Source organism: Eurypyga helias, unplaced genomic scaffold (assembly GCF_000690775.1).
Source record: "Eurypyga helias isolate BGI_N326 unplaced genomic scaffold, ASM69077v1 scaffold8510, whole genome shotgun sequence".
Taxonomy (NCBI): domain Eukaryota; kingdom Metazoa; phylum Chordata; class Aves; order Eurypygiformes; family Eurypygidae; genus Eurypyga; species Eurypyga helias.
The window spans coordinates 47,857-72,444 of record NW_010225096.1 but is presented as its reverse complement, the minus strand read 5'-3'; the positions used below and the strand labels follow the sequence as shown (position 1 = coordinate 72,444).

The window sequence follows — 24,588 nt, the reverse complement described above, 5'->3', positions numbered from 1 at the left end:
TCCCACAGAAACTGTGCTGTCCTACATCACATTTGTATCGGGTCCAATTTTCAATTACATCTTCCACCTTAAATGTGAACAGCAACATTGGGTTCATTTTGTGCAGGTGGGAATTGAATGGCAATTTTTGACAGTAATGCCTAAAACCTTCAGGGGATCCCTATCTTTATTCTAAAGCTTAATAAATCCACAGGAAAGTATCAGGCAGGGCACAGAGGAAATGTCTCATCAGGTCTGGAGCCTGTGGGAACATCACATCAAATACAGCTGTACAGTCCTCAGCGGTGACCAGCATTGATTTATCTATCAACAGCTCTGAGCCCTTTGAGAAATCACTTGGAGGCCTCCCTTTCTCTCAATACATCTCCAGTCCAGTGGACACTATTAGTGATAACCTCAGCAGAGATCTCCTCATTCAGCAAAACCCTTAAACCCAAATGTAACTTTCAGCATGAGGATACTGCCATTGAAATCCATGGCAAAAGCTACTTCCCTGCCTGTTCTACTAGACTGGGACTTGGCCTTCATCCGCCCTAGCAGGGATGTGGCCTAAACCCCAGGATCCTGAGACTGACCCCAGTACCAGTGTCGATTCTGTCATCTACCCAAAAGAGCAAAAAGAGAAAAACAACGAGGGTGCAGACGAAAGGAGGCCCATTGCTTCGTGCTCATTTGGGCCCTAATTCAACTGCATGACTGCTCCTTCCACGCTAAGGATGAAACAGTGTCACATAAACACAATTATTTGATTTTAACAACCTTTTTCCCCGTGTTTTCTCTCCCAGTTGTAACAGGAACATACAATATGAAATAGCTAAGTGTATATATAATGTCAAACTCCATGAAGATCGGTAAGCTGACTTTTTACACATATTTTTAAGCCAAAACATCGCTTGCCTTAGGTGCCATTCTGAAGTTGTGAGGCTGAACCTGTGAATATGGTGGGCAGGATTTGATCCTGTCACATGAAGAAAGCCATGAACAGCTAAAATTGCTTGTAAACTGGTCATGGCTACAGCTCTTCTGCTTCTGGTTCATTCAAACCGACCCCTTCCTCATTCAATCTCCTTAAAGCACACCGCTTTGTTGTTTCTTTCCTTCTGGAAACTAAAGAGTGAATGAAAATCTTGCTATATGGGATGGCATTAACACAAAAAAATAATGGCAAATAAAGACATTTTTATTGCATGGGATTTCTGAATAAGGTTTCAAAGTGGGGGAAAAAAAATAGCTGTGTGCCTGGTACACAGAGAGCCCTTTCTCTTCCCCTTTGTGGCAGAGGAATCAATGGAATTCATATAAAAGAAGGAGGGGGGTGGGAAGAGAGATAGGAGATGCCTTGCTCGGTACCAGCAGGTCACAAGTCTCATGAGGCTCGAGCAGGGCTTGCAAGGAAGTTGCTGACTGTATCTCCATGTGTACCTTTTTGTTCCTTGCCTTGGATTTGCTGGTCAGTGGCATGCCGCTTTGCCTGGCTCTCCATAGAGCTTGAAGCCTACAGGAATTTGGACAGAGTGGTACAGACATCGCCGACAGAGACTCTGATCACTGACTATCCCTTTAAACGCAGTCTCATGACTTAGTCTTTACTCCACTACCTATTAAAGAAGGAGACAAGACGTACATAGACAGCTTGCATTCAGACACCCAGAAGGACACAGAAAGGCAAGACAATTTAACAGAGCTAACTGTGAGTAAATACAAGGCATTAGAGGTGCTCTCTAGAGCAAAGGGCATGGAGAAAGATTTGTAGGAAAGCCTGAAGGAAAGAAGGTGCAGTATTTTTAAAGATAAATTTGCATACGACATTCAAAAGGCAAAATTTTGTAAAGAAAGCTATTCTGTCATTTTAGGACTTTGCCTTTAAATACAAATCTAAGTGTCTCTTAATATAACATTGACCAATTCTTGATTTCCCATAAGATTCTGATGCAGTGATTTTGTGCTGCAAGCACTGGAGCCTTTTGCAAATACAACCTTTTTTCACTGGGATATATTTCATAGAAGCTATATTTCATAGAATATCTGGGGGGAGGAATTTGAAGCCATCCTTTTGCAAACTTGGATCTAAACCCCAGCCTGGAGCCCCCAGTGAAATACCTGCACCTCACGAGGGGTGGCCTTCCTTCTGAGAGTGCTGGACCCCCTTTTCTACTGGGGACAGAAAGAAGCTGTGGGTGCTCAGGAGCATGGAGACTGCACAGCTTTCACGAAGGTCTCCCATCGTGTGTGCAGGTAACTAACTTTTAACCGAGGGGCTCTGTGTCTCCATGTACTGTAACAGGCAAACATCCTATATGAGTACAGCATTCAGAAAAACTTGGCTCTTGTTAGCCAACTGAGTCATCAGCATGTCCCTACACCTTATTTTTTATGACAACAAGTATGGGGTCAGTCTGGACACATATTTTACCAGTGATCATTACTATTGCAAGTGATATCTTAACACTGATGGAAAGTTCCTCTGTGAGCTCAGCGTATTGCTTTTCTAAATATCTGTACTACTTATTGCAGGTATGATTATCTGGTGGAGAGCCCTCCCAGCTTGTCTTCATGTTGCCTGTTTTCTTCTCTGCATTTATCCTGTGTGCTTGCTGCTTAACCAAAGGAAACTGCATCTCTTATGATGAGCTGAAAGAGCTGAAGACTGAATTTGCCATCAATCTCTACAGGCATGTATCCGAAGCAGAGAACAGAACCAACCTGGTAATCTCCCCAGCAAGCGTAGCTATTTCTTTGGAGCTGCTGCAGTTTGGAGCTCAAGGAAATACCTTTATGGAGCTGCAGGATACCCTAGGATACAATATTCATGGTAATGTACTGCTTAAAAAAATATTTTGTGCCTTACATTTTGCAATAAATTCACAGCTTTACTAAGAAGACAGCAATTGCACACATCATACTAAACTTCTGTCTTCTGTCTCACTGCAAGATGTAGTTTAGGAGTGTTTTCTCCATATTTGATAGCCAGGTATCAGCTGGACAAAGGAAAGTCAAAGGGATAGTTGATACATAGATTATTATTCCTCTTTTGATACATACATTATTATTCTTTTTTTTTTCTTGATCAGTGCTTACTCTTGCTGCATTGAAATACAACGACATTTAGAAAAGCTACTTCCACGAGCAGCGGAATTGCTTCTGGTTTCTCAGGGGTTCATAGTGTCTGTTGTGTCCTGGCCTCCCGTGTCCTCTGTGAGGAGGTACCAGGCAGAGGACAGTCATTTTCTTTCCTATCGCACTTATGTTTTCTCTCCTATCCATTAACAAATGTTATGAAACCTATAGAAATGGAATTATCTTTAAGACTTTGCAACTTTTCTAATGTTATTACAACTGGCCAAAAAGATGAAAAGTTATTAGAAGGAAATTGGCACAGAGAGATACACATTGGCAGATGGATGGTGCAATTGCATCTTTCCCTGAGAACAGGCTAAAATAAAACTCACTGGGAATCTGGAAGGGATATGGAATAGGCAGATGTCTTAAAAATCCAGTATTAAGTCAACTGAATTTAAGGATGCTGTTTTCATTTTAGCTCTGGATTATCCTACCATCTCACATCACACATCAAAAACTATTTTACATTATGGGCACAATGTTTATGAAAAGCAGATGACTGCCGCATCTACAAAATTTGCAGCTTACATACAAGACATGTATAGAGATGACACTGCTATTTCTCAGCATAAAATTTACTTTCAGCAGATGAAGACTGAAGATAAAACCTACAGCAATTTCACTGTCCTGGGCTGTAACCTGCCTTAGTCCCCATTACCATTCCTTACAGCATTGATATTCAAACCTGACACAGCAGTAAGAGCTAACTCTGGCTGTACATATAGATACGGCTGCATGTACCGACACAAGGACAGTGCATCTATATGATGAGCAGATAATATAATGAAGTCTTGCCTATGAGACTCCTGTTTCTCTAAATTCAGTAGGGTAATTTTAAACAACATAAATTCATACAAGGATTATACCTTGCTTGACGCTTCTGGTCATTAGGGGCTCAGTTATTAAGAAAGAACCTTAAGAATAATATTGCACAGTGACATTCAGGCACAGATCTCCACACAAAATGTAACGAAGAGAAGCACAGAAGCTGTTAATGACCTGCCAGCTCTTTTGTGCTGCCTTACTTCTCATGGGGCACATCATAGCAAGCAGACATTTTATCTCCATTTCAGTTGTCTGTGGCGCAAGCCACATGAGCTTTGGCTTGCGGTAATATTAATGCATGAATGTGAAAATAAAGTAGGATGGGATCTATTGCTATGGGTTACAACAGCACTTTTCCAGTGATGGAGAAGGAAACCACTTCCTCACATGGTTTAAATCAAATAAATATTTAGGTCACTTTTCCTATCAGATGAGTAAACCCAAATAACATATTTATGCATATCTGATAATATTCATTTCTTCCATTAGATGTTTGTATTAATGTTTCTGTTGGTTTGTGTTAAATATTAATGAAGGATGTGTTTAAAATCTTAGCAGGCTGAAAACAATGAAAACATTGATGGTTCATTCACTATTCACGAAGAATACGCTCTTACATGCACTTGTAACCTTCTTTTAATGTCTGGAAAATTTGTTCACCTTCATTTTAGTACTAAGAAAAACAACGTATAAAGGGATGTCTTTCTAGACACGATAAAATGACATGCTTTAAAATGCTTTCTCCTTGCTGCTTTATTTTATCCATGGTGGAGTATTTTAAAGCAATTTTGAACTCTTTTCCAAGTAAGAATTCAAGACTTTGGTTAGCTAAGCACTTTGATATAACTGAAGCTACAAGCTCAGAATACCACACCTCACGTGAACATCTGCTTCCAATTGACCATTTTTGATTTCTCACATCCTCCAGAGAGCTTGCCAAATGCTCCCACACTAATGCAAAACACACGAGAAAAGCACTTTACACCTCAGACCCCGTGAGTTCTGCTCAAGGAGTTCAATATTTTATCCGTTACAGAGTAATAGATCTAAATGTTAATACCAAACTTCCCATAGGTCTTCCTGCAGGTTATTAAAGGAGCACAGTTAGGTCAGAAAACACGCACCGGATTCTCGGGTGGTAGAGATCAGTAGACATGAAACTCCCCTTTTACCCCACCAAGAATTGGAACCAACAAAATAAATGTCTCCTGATGAGATCAGAGACCTGGCTGGCAGATGGAGGCTCACGGCAATCCTGCCCTTGACCTGATGCTCAGCCTGGGATGGGTTGGTCCAAGCAGGATGGATCCTTCCATGGTTAGCCACCCCAAACTCCCCATGTCCCAGCCTGACTTCCCTCCATCACTGCCTACACCCACAGGCAACTGGAAAAACTGGGTGATGCCTCCTTTTGCCTATGTTCTCCCTGGAGAAAAAACCAAGATTTCAAGCCAGGGCCATAACAGTAAGCCCAGCCATGCCCATGGGGAGCTCGAAACCTTAGGGCTGCCCAGGGCACACCTGGGTTTCAGGCGAGGGCAGAGGAACACTTGAGCAGAGGACAGTACCCTGGAGAAGCAAGGTGTACAATACAGACTCCTCTTGGAGTCACTGGACAGCAATTTGTTGCTTAGGTTTCACACAGAAATTGGGACAGCTGGTGCCTCTTTCCCCAGGGAAAGCAGAGGGGTCCTGCAGAGCCAAGAGGCACTGATGTCTTACTGAGGAAGAGCAAGGTCCAGATATTTCCCAGGCCTCAGGAGAAGGTTATTTATGGGAGGAGGAACTTGTTGGAAATGTCTTGAAGGCAAGTAACAATCTCAACAGGCCTTTTATCAGCTGGAAGTAGACAAGTCTCCTCCAAAGCACAACAAGGGAGATGAGAAAGGGGTTGAACCACAAACATGAGAAGTTTGAGGAGATTTAACACAGAGCCTATCAATGTTGTTCAGACTGGGTTCAAGTCCCAGGCCTCAGGAGGTCACCTCGGCATGAACCATACCATCACAAATCATTACAGTGAGCAAAATAATGACAGCCATAAATGGCTGCTAAATCACCCTTCAGGGGAGCCTGCTAGAAACTGTGATTTTTACAACACAAGATCCTCTAAGCTTGCAGGTCTCATGTTCCTGTTGGGCCCTCTCTCCATCAAAGAAGCCACCACTATCCTGATCTATTTGAAGACGTCCCTGCTTAATGCAGGGGGGGGTGGACTAGTTGGCCTTTAAAGGTCCCTTCCAACCCAAACCATTCTATGACTCTATGATCTACCATAAGATCCCCAGGAACAGGAGACTGGGGCACTATTCAACTATTTCCAGTGAAGTAAAGAATACACTACTGAATTTTTGAATGACACTGAGATCATAGTTGCTACAATCATTTTGGAAGATCAGAATAGAATTCAAAAGAAATCCTGGCAAATCAGAGAAATGTGTGAAGTGAGTAGGACACAATTCAATAAGAACAAGTGCAAAATTCTACATTTAGGAGGAATAATCAGTCATTTAAGTCAGGGAACAATGAGCCAAAGAACAGTTTTTTAGGAAAGGATGAGGGCTCTTAAGAATTAAAAAAAAAAAAAGAATACTGAATGGGAAACACTTGGACTTCAGAGAAAGCAGGCACTGTTATGGAGTGTACAAAGAGAAGAGTCACTTTTAGCACACATGAAGCAACCTAGCAGCTCTACTTAGCATTGCCAGGGCTCACCGGCAATTCCGAGCCCATTTGGGACACCATCCTTCAAGAAACAAAATGACACATGAGGGCCAAGTGTAGCAGAAACAGACCTGGGACAGTCAGGGAGATGCCTTTCCTGGGGTGGGCGGCATCGACAATGGCAGGAAAAGGAGATGGTGGTACTGTGGCATTGGCAGCTCAGTCAGTCATGGCAAGAGGTGCTAGGTGTCACTAATGGGAACCCAGAGAGTTCCTGAAAGAAGATAATGTTCCTTACGTATTGCAAGAGCTGTGTTTGCACAGAGATGTGAGCCTGATATGAAATCAGTCACTTGGCATATCTGCACTAGAGTGATTTCTACAGCAATATGAAGAGTCCTCTCCTGTGCCCAGTGCTTCCCTGTCCTCGACAGTAGTGCTTGACAGTTACACCGCGTAAAGTCAAGGGTGCTTCAGCTGTTATAGTGCTTTACCTTGCAGAGGACATGTCAGCACTGGAACTGACAGCTGCTGAGCCCGGGTGCAGTCTCTGCTGTCCTTAGCCTCAACAGGACAATTGCAATTTCTCCCCCTCTCTTGCCTGGCAGATCAAAACGTGCAGGATTTCTTGCACGTGGCGTACGAAGGAGCGACCGACTCCAGCCAAAGCACAGTGGTTCACCTGGCATGTTCCTTCTTTGTGGACACCGGCGTGCAGGTCTCGCCCCGTTTCGCTGCACATGCTGTGCGCTGGGCAAACAGCAGCCTGCAGCAAACCAACTTCACTGACCCCAACAGAACCGCAGCCCAAATCCAGGAATGGATCACCAGTAACCTTGGAGGTAATGAAATAGCCCATCAGAATAATAGCCCAGGAGATTGCACGTAAATTAAATGTAAAATGAGAGTAACGAGAGAACCTGTATTTAACCACGTATAAAGTTTTTTTGTCATAGTCAATGTTGTCTAAACCAAGGCTGAGAGACAGGAAATCTAATTCTTGTGCTGATGTTGAAACTTAATGTGAGGAAAGAGCCAGAGTAGGTCTGAATCTCTAAGTCTAGGTTTGCAGTATCAAGCTGGTAATTGCTTGGCCTTGTTCCTCTAATTTTCAAAATGGCAATCCTTTGCAGTGTTTTCAGTTTTAATGAGGAGCAGCCAAATTCCCATGGGACGGAGTTTGCTGAGTTGATGCCTTCAGGTTGCTGTGTGGAACATGCAGGACCATAAACTCAGCAGTCAGCCTCTGAGTTTAAAAAAGTCAAAATGGGAAATAAAAAGAATGTACTTGCTACACAAGCAAGAAAATAATGAAATTAAATTCTGTGTTAATGAAAAAAAAAACCTTGAAAAGGCAAGTCCTCAGAAGCAGCAGAGTAAATCAGTCCCTGATTTGCCCCATCAACTTAAGTTACAACTGTTAATTGGGCCATCAACATGTGATGTTAAACACACATATTGAAGATACTATTGAAAAAAAGAATTCTTATCCTCCTCAAATGAGCTGTAATGAATGATTCCGTTTCATGACAGAAAAGCATTGCTCTAGAAGCAGGTACTAAAATGGGAGTTCATATTATGGTGCTCACATGGGTATCAATGAATTAAAAGTGGATCGCACTTTCAAAAATCTTTGCGATGCCTAAAGCAGGATCAGTTGAACTGCCAAGTAAATAGGAGGGGGGGAAGAATTAGGATATGAGCTTCAGTTGGCTTGGCTACTTCATAAAACAGTTTGTACTCATGAATCCATTTCATGTGGGGTTTCTGGTGCTAGTGATGAACCACTCCCAAGATATGTGTGGCCACACTGAAGCTAGAAAACCAGTTAGGGTCAGGGCATGGTCCTGAGCACAAGGCTGCTGTCATCCATGGCATTCAGTGAGTGGCATAGTCCTGGCACAATTTTGGCCCTCAACATTGACCAAATCTCGGTTCTGGGGAGAGCATGGACCAACAGGCAACCCCAGTGAGGTCCATGTGGGGGTGGGGAGGGGAAGGTAGAGAGTTAAAAATTGTCTCATGAGCTGTGCCTCTTGCCCTTTAGGGATAGAGAGTGGTCCCAACTTGTTTTATTTACTCACACAAACCTGGCTTTTTAGGCCTGGGTGAGTATGATGGCATGTTTCACCCTCTCTGCCTCTTTTTCACGCAGATGGGGATGTTCCTGGCATGCCGTTGGAGAGCGCTGGGTCACCACTCAGCCAGGTTGCCCTGGTGAGCACCATGCACTTCAAAAGCACATGGCAAAAGAAGTTTTCCTTTATGGATACCCAGATGTTGCCTTTTACCACAGCAGAGGGGTCAACCCTGAAAGTGCCCACAATGCATCACACAGTCGAAGTCAACTACGGTAACTGTCCTCGATCCAGATATTTATTGTACAACATGGAACAATTTTATTTATTTAAATTCCACAGCTACCGCACTAAAATGTGTTATTTTCCCAGCTTGGAGAAGTCTCAGAAAAAATCACATCAAATGAAGAGACCACTAGGGTGACCGGTTTGACTCCTTATAATCCCAGGCAATGACAAAACAGATCCTGGGTTTAAAGTGGTTCCTAAAATATCTACTGTCCATGCCCCATCCCTCAACACTTCCCAGCACACCATTACAAACTCGTCAGCTGTAGCAAACAGTCGAATGTCACCAAGATAAAGTGTCAGGAGAAGGGAACAGGAAAGACTGAGGGTACCACAGTATACACAGGCCTGTGCAACAGCATGGGGTTTGTTAAATACAGTTGCCTAGGAAGGGAGAACCGTAGGAAGCATATCTGACCCTCTGACAGATGGGCAGTTAAGACTAAAACTTTATCAAGCCCCTAGCAATTTGGTTTGTGGGGTGGGTAAATTTCCTGGCCCCTCAGCCTAATCGCTGTTTGTCCCTTGAGTGTGAGAGCACCAGAGAGAGGACAGTACCACTGGGAAGACCTGCACTGCAAACCCATCCCTCCTGTCTCTGGTCATGGCCTGTCTCCAAGGCTCTAGGGTAAAACTACAAATCTTCAGGGCCAAATTCTGCAATAAAGGGAAGAGAAATTTTTATGGCACTTATACCCAATAGGTGGATTAAGCCCTCAGCATGGGCTTAAAACAGTATAAATATGAGTCAAACTTTTATTGGTGTAATATATAAATACAGTGGACGCTCCCTTCAAAGGCTTGTAGTATGTGGGTTGTTGACAGAAGGACTGTGCTGGGCTTCATTTTCTACCACTCGGAATTCTGCCATTTAGCTCTACAACCTCTTTCAAAATACAAAAATCTCCTTTCCCTTCTACCCGAAATTTCAGAACTGCCCTTGGGTAAAAACCTTCCTAATTTCAAGTCTAAATTTTTTCAAGACCAATTTATATCTCTTATCATCGTGCCAGCTTTAGCATTTAAGTTAAACAGTTTTACTCAGCTTTGATATTTACGCCCAAAAGTATTTGCGAGTCACCAAGCTGCCTCTCAAATTCCTGTGAGCTAAGCTGAAAATACCAAGCTCTTCTAAACTATTCAAAAAGCAGACACTCCAATTCCCTACTAGTCCTTTTCTGCACTTTTCCAGTTTAAATTAATCTTTCTTGGAAATAAATGACCAGGAATGTACCTAGTACTTATAATGAAGCCATATACATGCTGGATAAAATGCTCATGGTATTTCTAGGACATGCTAAAAATACCTTGCACAGTGCACTCCAGAATTAGCTCAGGGTGGTTACTCAAGGTTTACTCTATTTTCTTCCAGCTGATGGGTCCTAGGCAAATCAAGGGGAGGGAAATCTCCACAGGTACATACCTTTTTTTTTGTGTTTTTCAACCATCATTTGATTTCTACCACTCTATTCATGATGGTAACCTCACCATCTTTGATGAAAATCTTGAGTGTTGGCAATACTTTGGAAAGACACTAGTAACCTCTTTTGCACCTGGGAGCTCCTCTTTTAACTCAGAACATTGTAGTTTCCCTTCCAAGTGGCTGTTTGCTGCCTTTCATTTCTTGCTCCAATTGCCATCACTTCCACCTGCAAATAGTGCCACAGTGAAACTATGTTGACATTTTACTTAGAACTAGATGGCTGGATGCATGCCTTTTTTATCAAATTAGTTATCAAGTCAAAAGAAACTTATAGATTTGTTTGCTAGGGTCTACCTGATATTGCAATTTATCTCACTTTCTATTTCCCTCTATGGCTTGATTATTCTTTTCTCCAGAGTATGTTTGAAAACTTGACCAAAAATTTCCCAGATTACTTTATTTTTTCTTTACAGATGTAGTCCTGTTTTCCAATCATGGGAAACAACTGAATTTACAGTCTACTAAAAGTCTTTGCTGACCCATTTACAATTCCACATCCAAGTTCTTTTCATATTTTGGGGTGGTGATCATCCAGATTATTGTCTCTCAAGTATTTTAAACTGTTTCTGTCTCTAGTGTTATAATACATCCTGCGCTTTCCTCATTTCCATTATGAACCTCACCACTATCCTTTGCTATATCATCAGATTATTTCTTTTCCATCAGTTCCAGCAAATAATTGGGATGAATCTAAAAAAAAAAAAAAATAATTCACAGTGTTCAGCAGCATCATTTTTTCTTCCTTTTTCTCTTGTTTATATGGCTAAAACATTCTCCTTTTCTGTGAAGCAGTCACATCAAGTGGGCAGTTGGCAGCTCATTATTTCTATGCCTTCTTATCTCTGAACCATAACTCAGCTGGCTAAGGAATCACTTCTTCCACTCTTTGCAAGTTTGTCCTTACTGTTACGTCTTTCCTTGTGGCGTTTCTTCTTCTAGGACATCCACGGTGGGTCCACCACGCTTCTTCCTCCTGCTGGGAGCACCAGCTCCTGAGCGCATTCACACCTGTGACTTGGAGCACTCCCATCCTCTTTACATTTAAATCTTTTACAAGTTAATTGACTTTACTGAGGAGTGCAGAGTTTCCCTTTCCAAAACCTACACCTTATCATCCTCATTGCTGAGCAACATAAACTACCACATGAACTCGTGATCTTCCAGCCCTGGCTGAGCTTGTATCACTGACTCACTGCAGGGGCTCTGTATAAACGTCTGTGCTTATACAAGTGAGATCTCGGGTAAAGGCCAGTGACCAGAAATCCAGCAGCTGAGCTGCATTGACTGACCACGTATTTGCTTCTGAGCCCTTGCAAACTTGATGTGAAGTTGTTACTTGTGCTTGCTTGGCTATTTGCCTAAGCCCAAGAACACCATCAATCGTCCTTAAGTAGGTAGCTGGAGCATCAAATATTCACCCAGAAAAGGAAAGTTAACCAAAATACTGGGATTACCTTTTCATCCAGTCTGAAATGTGTGAGCTCTCTGCAATTTTTGAGGAAAGTCAACAAGAGAGGAAACATTTAAAATTTGCTGATTGTCAGATTTGATAGGGCCAATTCAGTCTTTGTCACTAGATAGAAACATTTCTAATAAATCAGTTTGACATTAATACAAAAGATGGATGTACTACAGAAAAACAGAGGTAAGAGATAACTTTCCTTCATTATTAAATGATAGCAGCAGTCTACCTTCAGGATCCAAAACACAGGGTAAGATTAGCTGTGGCCTGTTATCGATCTCAGCATTTACAACATTGTTTATCTTTTTACTGTGGCCATGCAGAACAAATTAACCTGAGGAGAATTAACACTGCTCTAAGAAAATGTCAACGTTACTGTTTACACACGCCTTTTGAGCACCACAGCAATTTTACAAATATTCATTTCTTCCAAGCAATTTGTTAACTATATTTGAATAATGATTTAGCATATATATGATCTTTATGGGATTCTCAGTTCAAGTTAGGAACGCTAAATGTTCTGAGTCAATAAACTCAAGTCTTCGATTTTATTTCTAATTAACGAATAAGGACTGTATAACCTTTGTGCACAACGTGCTGACTTCAAAATATCAGCATGCCCACAAACTAAACCATTCCTGATCAGTGCACCACAAATGCAGACCTTCCCTGCTTGCAAACCAGAAGGTCTTTTCTCAGCCAAGTGATCCATGTGCTGGGAAGTGGTTTGAACAGCACAATTCCCTCTCCATGTTGCATGGCAGGAGAGTTAATCCAAGAGCCTAAAATTTAATGTAGCAGAATAATCAGCACTTAATGAGTCCTATCTAACCCAGATCTGCAAAACTAGCAAATGTTGTACACTAAATATTTGAGACATCTTGTGGCTAATATTTAGGTAATATGAACACGAGCTACGTATATTCCATTATTTACAACCCCCAACTCAATGAGTGTCTACTGCAGCTGGGCAAATAGGGAATATTTTGGGTGGCCTGCATCAAAGGCAATGATAAGTCATTTGCTTACAACTTGTATTTAACTCCTGGCCTGGTGACTATTGCTGAGTGTTTCTGAAATGCTGTTTATTGGATTAACAGATGAAAAAATAAGAAAGTAATATTGAACCTGTTCTACTGTATTACCAAGTCCATTAGAAACACCTGGAATAATTGTTCACTGACATATGGAATTAAAATGGTACTTTTAAATGGCTGTTACAAACTGCTGCATAACTGATTACAAGTTCAGAAGCCCACCAGCTTTTGCTTTTGTGACTAGTTTTTATGACCATCTGATTTTATTTTAAGCCTAGATTTAAAAAAGAAAAAAAAAGTAAGAATTTTGGTGCTTAAATAAGCCTAACTATTGTTTATTGTAACTATTCGTTTCTTGAAATAAGGTTAAAACTGATTTTTAAAGGTAATAGAAATGGAAATGTGAGGCAAGGTGGGTTTCAGTTAATTAAATAGGACACTTAATTTTGTGGGTTTTTGGGTTTTTTTTGTAATTTCTATCAGTAGTGAATTTTTCATGAAAGACTTTAGAAAACTGTAAGTTTATCCAAAAAACAAACACTGCAGGAACAGTCACCATGAAGTTACTGTCATTGCCTCAGTAATGTATTTTAAACTTTGAGAAAGGAGGACAGCTGCTATGTGAGAAAGTAATAAAATACCCATGCTCTGTTGAGACAGTGCTTCAGGTACCATTACTGCCATTGGCATTTTTCTGCCAAGATCTAGATCTATATGTGTGTGCATATATATATATATATCTCACAATCAGCTCTGTTCATATGAGCCACTGTCATAAGACCAACCTGAGCTGGCTGCAAGAGCCCGTGTGCTAGAGACAACCTCTTATATCCCATCACCGCCGTTCTGAACCATCTGCTGACCCAGGCCTGGGCTGTGAGTTTTGGGGAGTTTTTCCCCACTTGAATGATGAAATCAGATCTCTATTTGCCCATCTACAGGCCAATTCCAGACTGCAACTCTGGAGGCTTTCAGCGTGGTCGAGTTACCCTACCTGGGGGAGAAACTCAGCATGTTCCTAGTGCTTCCCAGCCACAAAAGAACACCTTTGTCCCACATTGAGTCCCATCTCTCTGCCAAAACCATAACGCTCTGGTCCAACACCTTGAAGAGAACGAAGATGGACATTTTTCTACCTAGGTAAGCACTATTAGTACTGCAAGATGGCTCCACTACTTCAGTTGTAGGAATTGTGTTGTAGGGCTGACACAAGAAATGTGTCAGACAAAATCAGATGAGATATGTAGAGTTTTGTTATTTGTCACATGATTAGAAAAGCTCGAACCCTTTCTTAAGCCATGAAGAACTGACCTGGGAGTGGCAAAACTTTCTGGTATGTTCTGTACCGTTTTAATAACCAAGTATTTCAGTTGATCTTACAGCTTTTACTTAAAGCTTTGTTTGGGGCATAACAGTCCTTTAAAGATCTAAAAAGGGATAAATGTTCTTGGCCCTTTCCCACACTCCATTTTTCTCTTTCCTTAAGGAAAACAAAATGTATACCCTTTAAAAAAAATACAACAGCTTATTTTTACAACTTGCTGGTATACTACAAAAGTATTCTACAAAGAACTTGAGGCCCCCCACCAGTCATACCCATCTTTCTGTGCACAAAGAAGGTTTCAGCTGTTTTCCACATCAGTCATTCACCATTCCCAGCAAAGGCACATGTTCTGGAGGCATTTTCTATCATCTAGTCAAATGAAATTGCATGGCAGGAGGAATCAGGTGCAGGAGGGCCTTTTGTGGCTGTACCTATTGTATGGATCAGCATGAGTTTCATCAGGTATCACTTGCAATACACTCCCCACCTTAACGAAGCACTGGAAAACGATTTGTACATTAATATTCTTTTTCTCCAAGCTAATCTTTTGCAAATGTTTCAAAGGGCCCTTTGCTACAGCCGAAAAGACTGTTAAAAAAAGGACAATTGGGAAAATGGAGAGTTCAGGTGTCAAGACGACTGAGAGGCAGTCTGACTGCAGTAGATGGAGGCGAGGGATTCCTTCTTAATTCCTTAACATTTTCAGGTAGAGATGCCCGTCTGGAATTCTGTTAAGGCTTTTGACACAGTCGCCCACAATAACCTTCTCTCTAAATTGGAGAGGTATGGAATTGATGGGAAGACTATTCAGTGAATAAGGAATTGGCTGGATAGTCACATCCAGAGAGTAGTGGTCAACAGCTCACTGTCCAGACAGAAATCGATGACAAGTGGTGTCCCTCAGGGGTCCGTATTGCTACCAGGAACATCCAATATCACCATCAATGACAGCAGGATTGAATGCAACCTCAGCAAACCTGCAGATGACACCCAGCTGAGTGCTGCAGTTGACACACCACTCCAGAGGGATCTGGATAAGCTCAAGAAGTGGGCCCATGTGAACTTCATGAGGTTCAACAAGGCCAAGTGCACAGTCCTGCACCTGGGTTGGGGCAATCCCTGTTATCAATGCAGGCTGCGAGATGAAGGGATTGAGAACAGCTCTGCCAAGAAGGACTGGGGGTGCTGGCGGATGAAAAGCTGAATGTGAGCTGGCGGCGTGTGCTGGAAGCCCAGAAGTGGCCAGGCTGGATGAGGCTTTGAGCAACCTGGTCTAGTGGAAGGTGTCCCTGCCCATGGCAGGGGGGTTGGAACTAGATGATCTTTGAGGTTCCTTCCAACCCAAACCATTCCATGATTCATTCTATGATTCTATGAAAGCCACCCGTATCATGGGCTGTATCCAGAGAAGCACAGCCAGCAGGTCGAGGGAGGTGATTCTGCCCCTTTACTTCACTCTCATGGGACCCCACCTGCAATACTGCATCCAGCTCTGGGGCCCTCATCACAGGAAAGACATGTTGGAGCAAGTCCAGAGGAGGGCCACAATGATCAGAGGGCTTGTTCAGCCTGGAAAAGGCTCCAGGGAAACCTTATAGTTATACCTTATAGCCTTCCAGTACCTGAAGGAGGCTTATAAGAAACATAGAGACAAACTTTTTAGCAGGGCCTGTTGCAACACGACAAGCAGTAGCAGTTTATAAGCTAAAACAGAGTAGATTTAGGCTAGATAAAAGAAGATGTTTTTTACAAAGAGGGCAATGAAACACTGGCACAGGTCACCCAGAGGTGGTAGAAGCCCCATCCCTGGAAACATTCAAGGTCAGGTTGAACAGGGCTCTGAGCAACCTGGTCTAGTTGAAGATGTCCCTTCTTATTACTGGGGGTTGGACTAGATGGCCTTTAAAGATCCCTTCCAACCCAAACCATTCCGATTCTATGTTACTAAGATGAATCATTTTTCTGCAAAGTATACTTAATCAAAAGGAAGGGCCCATACAGAAATAGATGGATGAAATGCAAAGACTTGAAATAAATGACATCTGTTCCACCTTTTAGGACCATGAAACTATGAATCCCTCATTTAAATAAAATCTATCATATTAATTTCAGGTTCAGTATTCAAAGCCTTTTTGACCTAAAGACAGTTTTTTCTGCCTTGGGAATTAGAGACGCATTTGATCCCATCACTGCTAATTTTAAAGGTATTTCAGGTAAGAGACTTGACTGAATAAAAAATTATCACTGACCCAGTAGTTGTAGACTCATATTTGAATGATGCAGTAGACCTGGGCCTTGTGAACTGATTGTACTTCTTCCTCTGTGAAACTCTAAACTACAATTCACACACAACTGTTCTACTTTATTATTAGCAATTGTATTTTGAGCTGCGGTTTTGTAGGAAAGAGGAATCTGAATGGGACAGGGTTAATTTTAGTCTTACCCTTTTTTTTTTTTTTTCTCCTATCCTCTTTCTTTAAGATTAACACTGTGAAGGCAGCATAGGCCTGGGAGATGGTTATTTATTCAGAAATTTAGTACACTTTAGTAAAACGTGGATCCCTATTTGTAGTTTTCAATAGTCATTTAACATTTAGGGATGCTAGTCCAACACGCTGGTATTGCAACTCCTGACAGTGCAACCAATATTGGCATGTGCCCGTGCTATGTTGTTTTACTAATCCAGCGACTAATATTTTCTATCTGCTAAAATACTAGTGTTATAACTGTAAACTCTTTTGATCTTGGAAGTCTGAAATTACCTGCTCCTTGGAAAATTATCATCTTTGAGTACTAATTTAATCCACATAATGGTTTTAGGTTTTTACTCCACTCAGCAACACAAATCTATTCAACTTAGTAATTTTTCCTTATAGCAAAGACTTAGAATGGTAGCTGCTTCTAGAGATGCAGAGTTTGTGCGATTCTTGTGCGTGTGAGTAAATAAATGGAGGTATAGCAACAAAAAATTCTTCCAATTTAGACAAACCTGATTTTACAGAAAAGTTGCTATTCTGGGATGAAACTCAGAAGGTGCATTACTTATGGGGGGTTTATAACCCTTTTAAAACTAAAAGTAGCATTTATTTTTATTGCAGTACATAGACTGCAGAGGTGCACATTAAAAATACTTTGTACTTCCCACGTATTTGTTAAAGCCTGCTGCTTTGTTTATTACAAACCAATGTTAATATAGTGACAAAGTGCATAAGGATGTGTTTTATAAAGTTAACATCTATTTAAATAAGATAAATACTTTGAGGAAATTAACTCCATCACAGACAATCTCATTTAGCAGCTTCTTTCCTATGCAACTTGGTGGCTTTCTGCTTCACATCATACAGGGTAAGGCTCGTAGAAGTGTTTGATCCTGCCTGTGGTGGGGTTATAGAGATTAAAGGATGTGTTGAGGCCCTTCTCAGTTCTACTCTTACACTACTCAGTTATGTATCGTAACAGTAGGGTTATAGCCATGATGGTCTAAGAGCTCCATAGGGCAGAGTTTATAAGGAAGGCTTATCTTTCATTTAACCAATGAGTACAGTTGGAAAAGCAATAGGTAAGTGTTCAATTCCTCTTCCACGTGAACCATAACCCATACTCTTCAGAATATTTACTCTCAGATCACATTTAGCAAAGAAATGTGTTACTTCTTTTCAGACCTAGAATAGCTTCTTCATACCTGAAAACTTAACTTTCTTTTTTATTCCAAAATATGTTAAATTTATATAAATTTTTAAAAATTCTGCCTCTCTCCAGATCTGTCTTGCTTGTTTCCATCCCAGGTTTTTGACTGGACAAAAAATGAGATAGAAACAGATGAAACACTCCGTTAGTATCTCCCTGTTTTCACATATATGTCAGACTTTATCCTCATATTCAGGCAAGAAAAAAGAAACCTCACAACCTTCTCCCCTTTCTGCCCTGCACAGGCAGGTGGGGAGAAGCAGACTTGTAACACTCTCCTTGGCATCCTTCGGAAATTAATGTTTTCCCAAGCTCCATTTTATGTGACAGTGCCATCACTTCATCCTGAAGAGCGTTTTTTCCTGCAGTTTCTCTTCCAGTGGTTCTTCATTCAGCATTCATTCACCATCCTCACTGTGTTAATTAGTTTCTACTCTCACCATGTAACCTAGCTGTCCAACACAACCTGGGAGACTTCTCAAACTAGAAATTCCCATTCAGCATTCAGTCCACAGTGGGAAACCAGTCACAAAGATGAAAGGACAGGTAAACATGGGTAGAAATGAGGGAGAAGAGTTTATTCACAATGGTGACTTAAGGCTCCCTGAAAAGTCACTCTATAGTTTTTTTCTGCTCACAATGGCAAGGGACCTGCCTCCCTCTGTCAGCAAGAGAGACCCGAGACATGCAGTCTTCCCTAAAGTAACCTAATGTTACCTTCCCTGGGTGTTATCTCACTTTAAAGATGTTCATATATTGTGTCAGAGATGCTTTTCTGTAGCATGAACCCAACTCGCACCGTCGGTAGGAAGGGGCCAACTTGCAGCTGCCTCCATCAGCAGAAATGTGATGACACCTCACAGCTCTTCCAGGTTTATACTGACACAGTCAAAATACCAAGCCAGCTTAGAGATTCAGACTGCCTACGCTCATCCATGTTAGGCACATGTATGAAAAAAACAGGTGCTGAGACAAAATTAGAACTGAAGATCTTCTAACATGGAAACCAGATAGAGCAAAAGCAATGGAAAAGCAGGTTTATACAGCGCTGTCTTTCCAAATGTGGAAGGAATTGCAACAGAAAAGCTAATAACATGATATATATTATAAATCTGTATGCTGTCACTGAATTACTTACCCCAGTGAAATACCTAACGGTTATGTCAGATTCCCGGGGAGGGGGGGAAGTAAAAGCATTCTGAATTGAAGAAAAAGAGTAGTGTTTGCAATAGAATTCAGAAAATAACTATTAATATTTATTTCCGGGTTTGTTTTTTTTTTTTCCCCCAGAGCAAATTAGTCTTTATATTTCAGAAGCTATTCACAAAGCAGAGATTGAAGTAACAGAAGATGGTACGAAAGCATCAGGAGCTACAGGTAAAACAAATATACAAACTTTACTTTTCACTTCTGAGGATTATCACCACAGAAAAAGCTACTTAAAACAAAAATCAAAAGAAATAAACAATGACAAACATGGTAGCATTTAAATGTACGTCTAGCCAAAATTTAAACTTTTGTGTTTTAACACACTTCCATTTTACCTTTGTAATTGTTCATAAGAACTCATGAAACTCTTCCCTTTCCATGTTTGATCTTAGACTAACATATAAAGACTCAAGTGAAAACCAGCTTTACTGGCCCAGGAAAAGTCCATTTTAAGAAAATAAACCACTTATTCCATTGGTCAAATGCATTTGCTCAGATTGTAAAAGCAAAGAAAGAAAGAGGGTTACTAACATTTTGTCCATACCTCCTGAACCTTTACAGGGTTTGTTTTTTGAAGATGATCTCTCTGGTAGCATTGAAGGTGATGATGGGGGAAGTTTTGTCTTCATGAAGACAAGGACAGGCTTGTTTCTTATACAGATTTAGATGTGACCTTCCTGTGCAGTAGTTTCTGCTAACGGATCACTTCCAAATAGGCACTGGGGCTGGCTGAGTGGGCAGGTTCAGAGGGCTAAGGAGTGAATAAGTGACCTTCATAAGCTGAATGCCATCTCAATAGAAACCCTTCCCTTTTGGAAGCCTCAGACGCTCCGGAGATGCCACAACCCTGTGTGAAAGACCGCAGCAGGCAGACCCCTCTGCATGGGTTACACAGGCATTGCTGCCACTCGCTTCTCTTCAAAAGCTGAACCTGTCCTCAAGCACATCAAACATCAGCACAGCAGAAGGGTGATCGTGAACCACACCTCACCTTTCTGCTCCCCAGGGCTGTGCTCCACACACACGCTGCAAATGCCCGTGATCCTTGACTGTAGATCACAGCACTACCTGGGTCTCCTCCACTCCTCCTGTCTGCCTGCCTTCATCACATGGTCACGAGGCCAAAAGGAACCTCAACACACCCAATTCGGCGTAGCATTTCCCTGGCATCACCTCTGAGTAAGGCCCATGATGGGCCTGCGTGGGCGTAGAGTGAAAATTTGCCACAACTAAGTTAATCTTGCTGCAGAGCTGTACCGTTTTAAATTTTATGAAAACTTCCATCGTACTGGGAATGATTATTTTAAGTAATTTTTCTGGTAACTCCCATACAAAATAAAATATTTTGGGTGGCTTCAGTTACACACCAAAGACTAAGCGTAATTGCAGTCAGACATCAGACCTTTATCCCATTGAAACCAATGCTAAAACGTCCCTTAACACCAGTCAGAACAAGTTAAGAAGATGATTTAAAGAGGTATAATTAGGTTTGTTTACTTTAAGAGCTCTGGATCTAGTCACACAGTGGCCTGAAAGCTGAAGTTGGCACTTTTTCTAGAAGCACTAGAAACAGAGCCACTCAAACTAGTTTTACTGAGTCTTACTTGATTTTTTTCTATTCAATTTCATTGTTTTAACTGCTCAGTGAAAAATAATCCAAATCTGGGTTTTTTAGTATTGGGATTTTTTGTCAATGCATTCTTAGTACTATATAGGTACAAAGAAGAATTTATGTAAATTATATATTTTAAGAACAGCTGAGCAATTATAATTCTTAAGAAGTCTTTATTTAATCTCATAATTAACCCACAACCAGGGGAGAAGGACAGTCATAAATTGAGATTGAGGATACTTAAGTTTTATTGAGAGCTCCTATAGAGAAATCCCAGGAGGATGTAGATATTTCTCTGCTCTTTGTCTCCCATTTAGAAAAGGGATTTATGCCTTGCTTCTCTTTTTTACCAAAACAGCATGGCTAGGAATTGGCTAATGGGTTAGGTCATAGCATGGTATGACTTCAGCAGGGTCACAGCTATGACAATAATAAAAATTATATTACCTTTGAAATCCAAAGCCAGACAGACTCACTTCAGCAACGAAATACACGCAAATCATCTGCACGTAGTCTGACAACACTTGACTTGTTCATTCAACCATGCTGATTTCACTGTTGGATAAAATGTTGGTTTGTTTTTAAAGAGCAGGAGCAACCCAAAACTCAAGGTACTGAATATCAGAGTTTGAGGGTACCGTACAGAAGATGGAATGGAAACAGACACATTTTACTAATGTTTTCTCTGTTGCATTACAGTGATGGTATTACTAAAAAGATCTCGAACGCCTATTTTCAAAGCAGACAGATCTTTCACATTTTTCCTGAGACAAACTAACACAGGTATGCGTGCTCCCTGTTTCAGTAGCAGCATCCTTCACAAGTAGCACTGAAATCAGGAACAATTTTTTTGTAAATAGCCTGCCATTCTTCAGTCCAAGAAATTTCAACCACCATGGAAACAGCGGGTTTAGGGTTTTTAAAGCATAAAGAATATAGTTCAATTTCTTTAAAAAGGATGAATGATAGCCATAGAAGTCAGGGAAGGCAGATAAACATCTTCTATGTATATGCAGTATGTGCGCAAAAAGATTTCTTCCCTAATTATGGACTCTTCACTACTTTGTATCCTCATGAGACATTCAGGTTATCAAAAGCTATGGATATTCAAGTATGTAATCAGGAAACTTAGCTCTGCAAAAAGCCTAACTTGTATCTTCACTTTCGCAAGGAACCGCCAAAAAATTCATGTTTCTTTTGCAACTGATAACTCTCTTGCAAACCAACTCCTCCATCCCCCATCAGTTGAGGTGCTGATAGATATGGTTTAGTGGCGGACAGATACGGTTGGACTGGATGATCTCTAAGGTCTTTTCCAACCCAGTGATTCTATGATTCTATGATTCTAAAACAAACAAAAATGCAGAGCAGTTAGACTGTATGTCTAATTTCAGATGTCCAAAGAGAATAATTTTCCTTATCTGCTCGCAAGCAACACACTCTGTTCTCTAAGTGAATACCTGTGTATGTAACACTCTGCTTTAAAAACCTGTATCTTAGATTCTGACCAAAATGCAAACCCATCTTTTTAAAAGAAAAGCACTATCTCGGTGAGGGGTTTGTTTTAAATATGCTTTAGCAACCATCACCATTCTGTGAATAAATACATTTTTATTTAGCAAATGCAGAATTAAAAAAGGCACTAAAATCTGATCTATGCAACTTGAGCCACAGACCCTTCAGGATTAAGAACAAAGTGTGATTTCCATGAATAAAATTGCTCAGCTTACAGTATGCGATAAAAGTATATAAACAGGAAGGAAATCAGATTATAAAATAGGATTTTTATATGAAGCATAACAAAATACATACCTTCCAATCAACTCAAAATCAAAGTACTTTTTTGTAATCTAAGATTTTAATTCAGAAAGTGTATTCTGAACATTTTCAGTTTTATTTTCTTTCTTCAGACTTAGTCACTGAAGTTCTTCAAGTATTAAAAGGGAAAAGGGTAAAGAAGATCTACTTTTATTAACTTATATGTATGTAAAACTTACTATCCCCATAAAGTTCACAATGAATCTCTGTATAGACCAAAAGTCTTCACTGCATCAGTCTTCTAGTAATAGCAGAAACAGATTTTCCAAGATTTAAAGCAGCATAACCCTGCCTGAAATAATGGAAAAAAGTTTGGGATTTTTTAATCAGAAATTCAGTTTTGAACACCTCCCCTTTGAATGACAGGCAAGCTATTAGCAATACATACAACTGAACTGCAAATTCCATGAACCTGTAGCAGTGATTTCATTCAAGAGGTTATAAATCTCTTCTGTAACTACAATATCATCACAAATGAAGTTAGGTTCTGTTTTGCTTGGTTCAAAAGTGATTCTTTATCCAATGGTTTGGGTATGTTTCAGGTTTTGGCAAGTTGCTGGTTTGGGTTCCCAAGTATTTGGAAAGGCCATTTTGGTTTTAATGCAGAAACGTTCAAATTATTCTAAGGCAAGCATGCAATTGCAGTTGATTTTTCCATACAAGCAATGAATGATCACAAATCTGCTAATTCCATGCTTAATTTATGTAAACTGTACTACACTTGGAAAACGTGGGCCCAAACTGAAATAATGTTAATATTGTTTTCATTTACAGGTTTGGTACTCTTTATAGGAAGAGTTACAAATCCTGCATTATAAACACTAGACAAACACAGTCATCTGTTCCTCCTATGGCGAGCTTTCCTTCCATGAAATTAAAGACTCCATTTTATGTATTTATTAAAACAATTTAAACAGTATTACTTTTGCAAGAATAAGAGCAAGCAAGTCCTCCACTGCCTTACTACTTTATACACACTATTGCAAACTTACAGCTGTCTAGGAATCATTAGCACCACAACTACAGCAAAGATATTAAGCATATACACATTTGAGGACAAACCAAACAGATCTTGCCACCGAAATGTTTGGTGTGAGACAACAGCTTCTGCTTAACTTCATCATCATGGCTAAAGTCAGCTTGACTGTTGCTGAGTAACAGGTAACCTGAAAGAAAGCATCCCACGAGAAAAACTTTATTTCCCTGTCCTTAAGTCAAAAACTTAAAAATCTAAGTTCAGCCTGGTCCCAAACTTAGACAGAATCCCACTGAGATAGTATGGTAAAAATGCTGTGAGAAGGAAATCAAGCTGAGAGGCCGTTTGAAAACTGACAGAACAAGTAGGAAGCAGAAATACCCACTCAGTCAGTGACCAAACAAGTATTATTGCCAAAAAAGGCAATACATTTTTAAAAGGAACACAGCATAAAATGGACATTCCTGAATAACGCATTTTTCAGCATCCTGACAAATGCTGGGATACAGTGACTGTTTTAACACAATTCAGAAACTGATGCCACAGGCTTCATCAGAAACCCAGGCCCATCAAGATTTTTGGTGGAGATTGTAAACCACTGACTCCTAGGAAAAGTATCAATGGGAGCAGCTCCGCTTTGAAACAAAGCTTTCCAGAAGTTAGGAGCATCTAGCACAGATGAAAGACATGGCCAATACAGCATACAGTGATATTTTGTGTCCAAGAAGTAGCACCTTCTGGGGGGTTCCCACATCTGTAAGCGTGTAAAAACTTCTGTCAGAAAACAACTCTGTGCAGCATTCCTCAAAGGATACTCACCCCTGGCTTTACTACATTGTATCGTCATAAAACTGTGGGCTTTGTCACTGCTGGGGCTGTGCCTACATTAGTTTGTCATGCTAGTCACCAACCAGTGAAACACGAAGTACACAAGGCCACGGGGCATCATCCTACTGTGGTTGTGGTTCTGCATTAGCTTCCTTCCACTCGTTCTGTAAAAGCAGA

The 24,588-nt window shown here is 40.7% G+C and overlaps 1 protein-coding gene across 1 annotated transcript in view; it reads left to right on the top strand.

Moving 5' to 3' along the window:
• Positions 1-23,425, top strand: part of SERPINE3 (serpin peptidase inhibitor, clade E (nexin, plasminogen activator inhibitor type 1), member 3) — a 26,305-nt gene extending 2,880 nt beyond the window's left edge. The window contains exons 5-12 of the mRNA XM_010148116.1: positions 2,609-2,812; positions 7,218-7,451; positions 8,765-8,962; positions 13,899-14,097; positions 16,394-16,494; positions 19,259-19,345; positions 21,489-21,572; positions 23,382-23,425. Of these exons, the coding sequence (XP_010146418.1) occupies positions 2,609-2,812; positions 7,218-7,451; positions 8,765-8,962; positions 13,899-14,097; positions 16,394-16,494; positions 19,259-19,345; positions 21,489-21,572; positions 23,382-23,425 (1,151 nt within the window). The remainder of the gene's footprint in view (positions 1-2,608; positions 2,813-7,217; positions 7,452-8,764; positions 8,963-13,898; positions 14,098-16,393; positions 16,495-19,258; positions 19,346-21,488; positions 21,573-23,381) is intronic.
• The last annotated feature ends 1,163 nt before the right edge of the window (positions 23,426-24,588 follow it).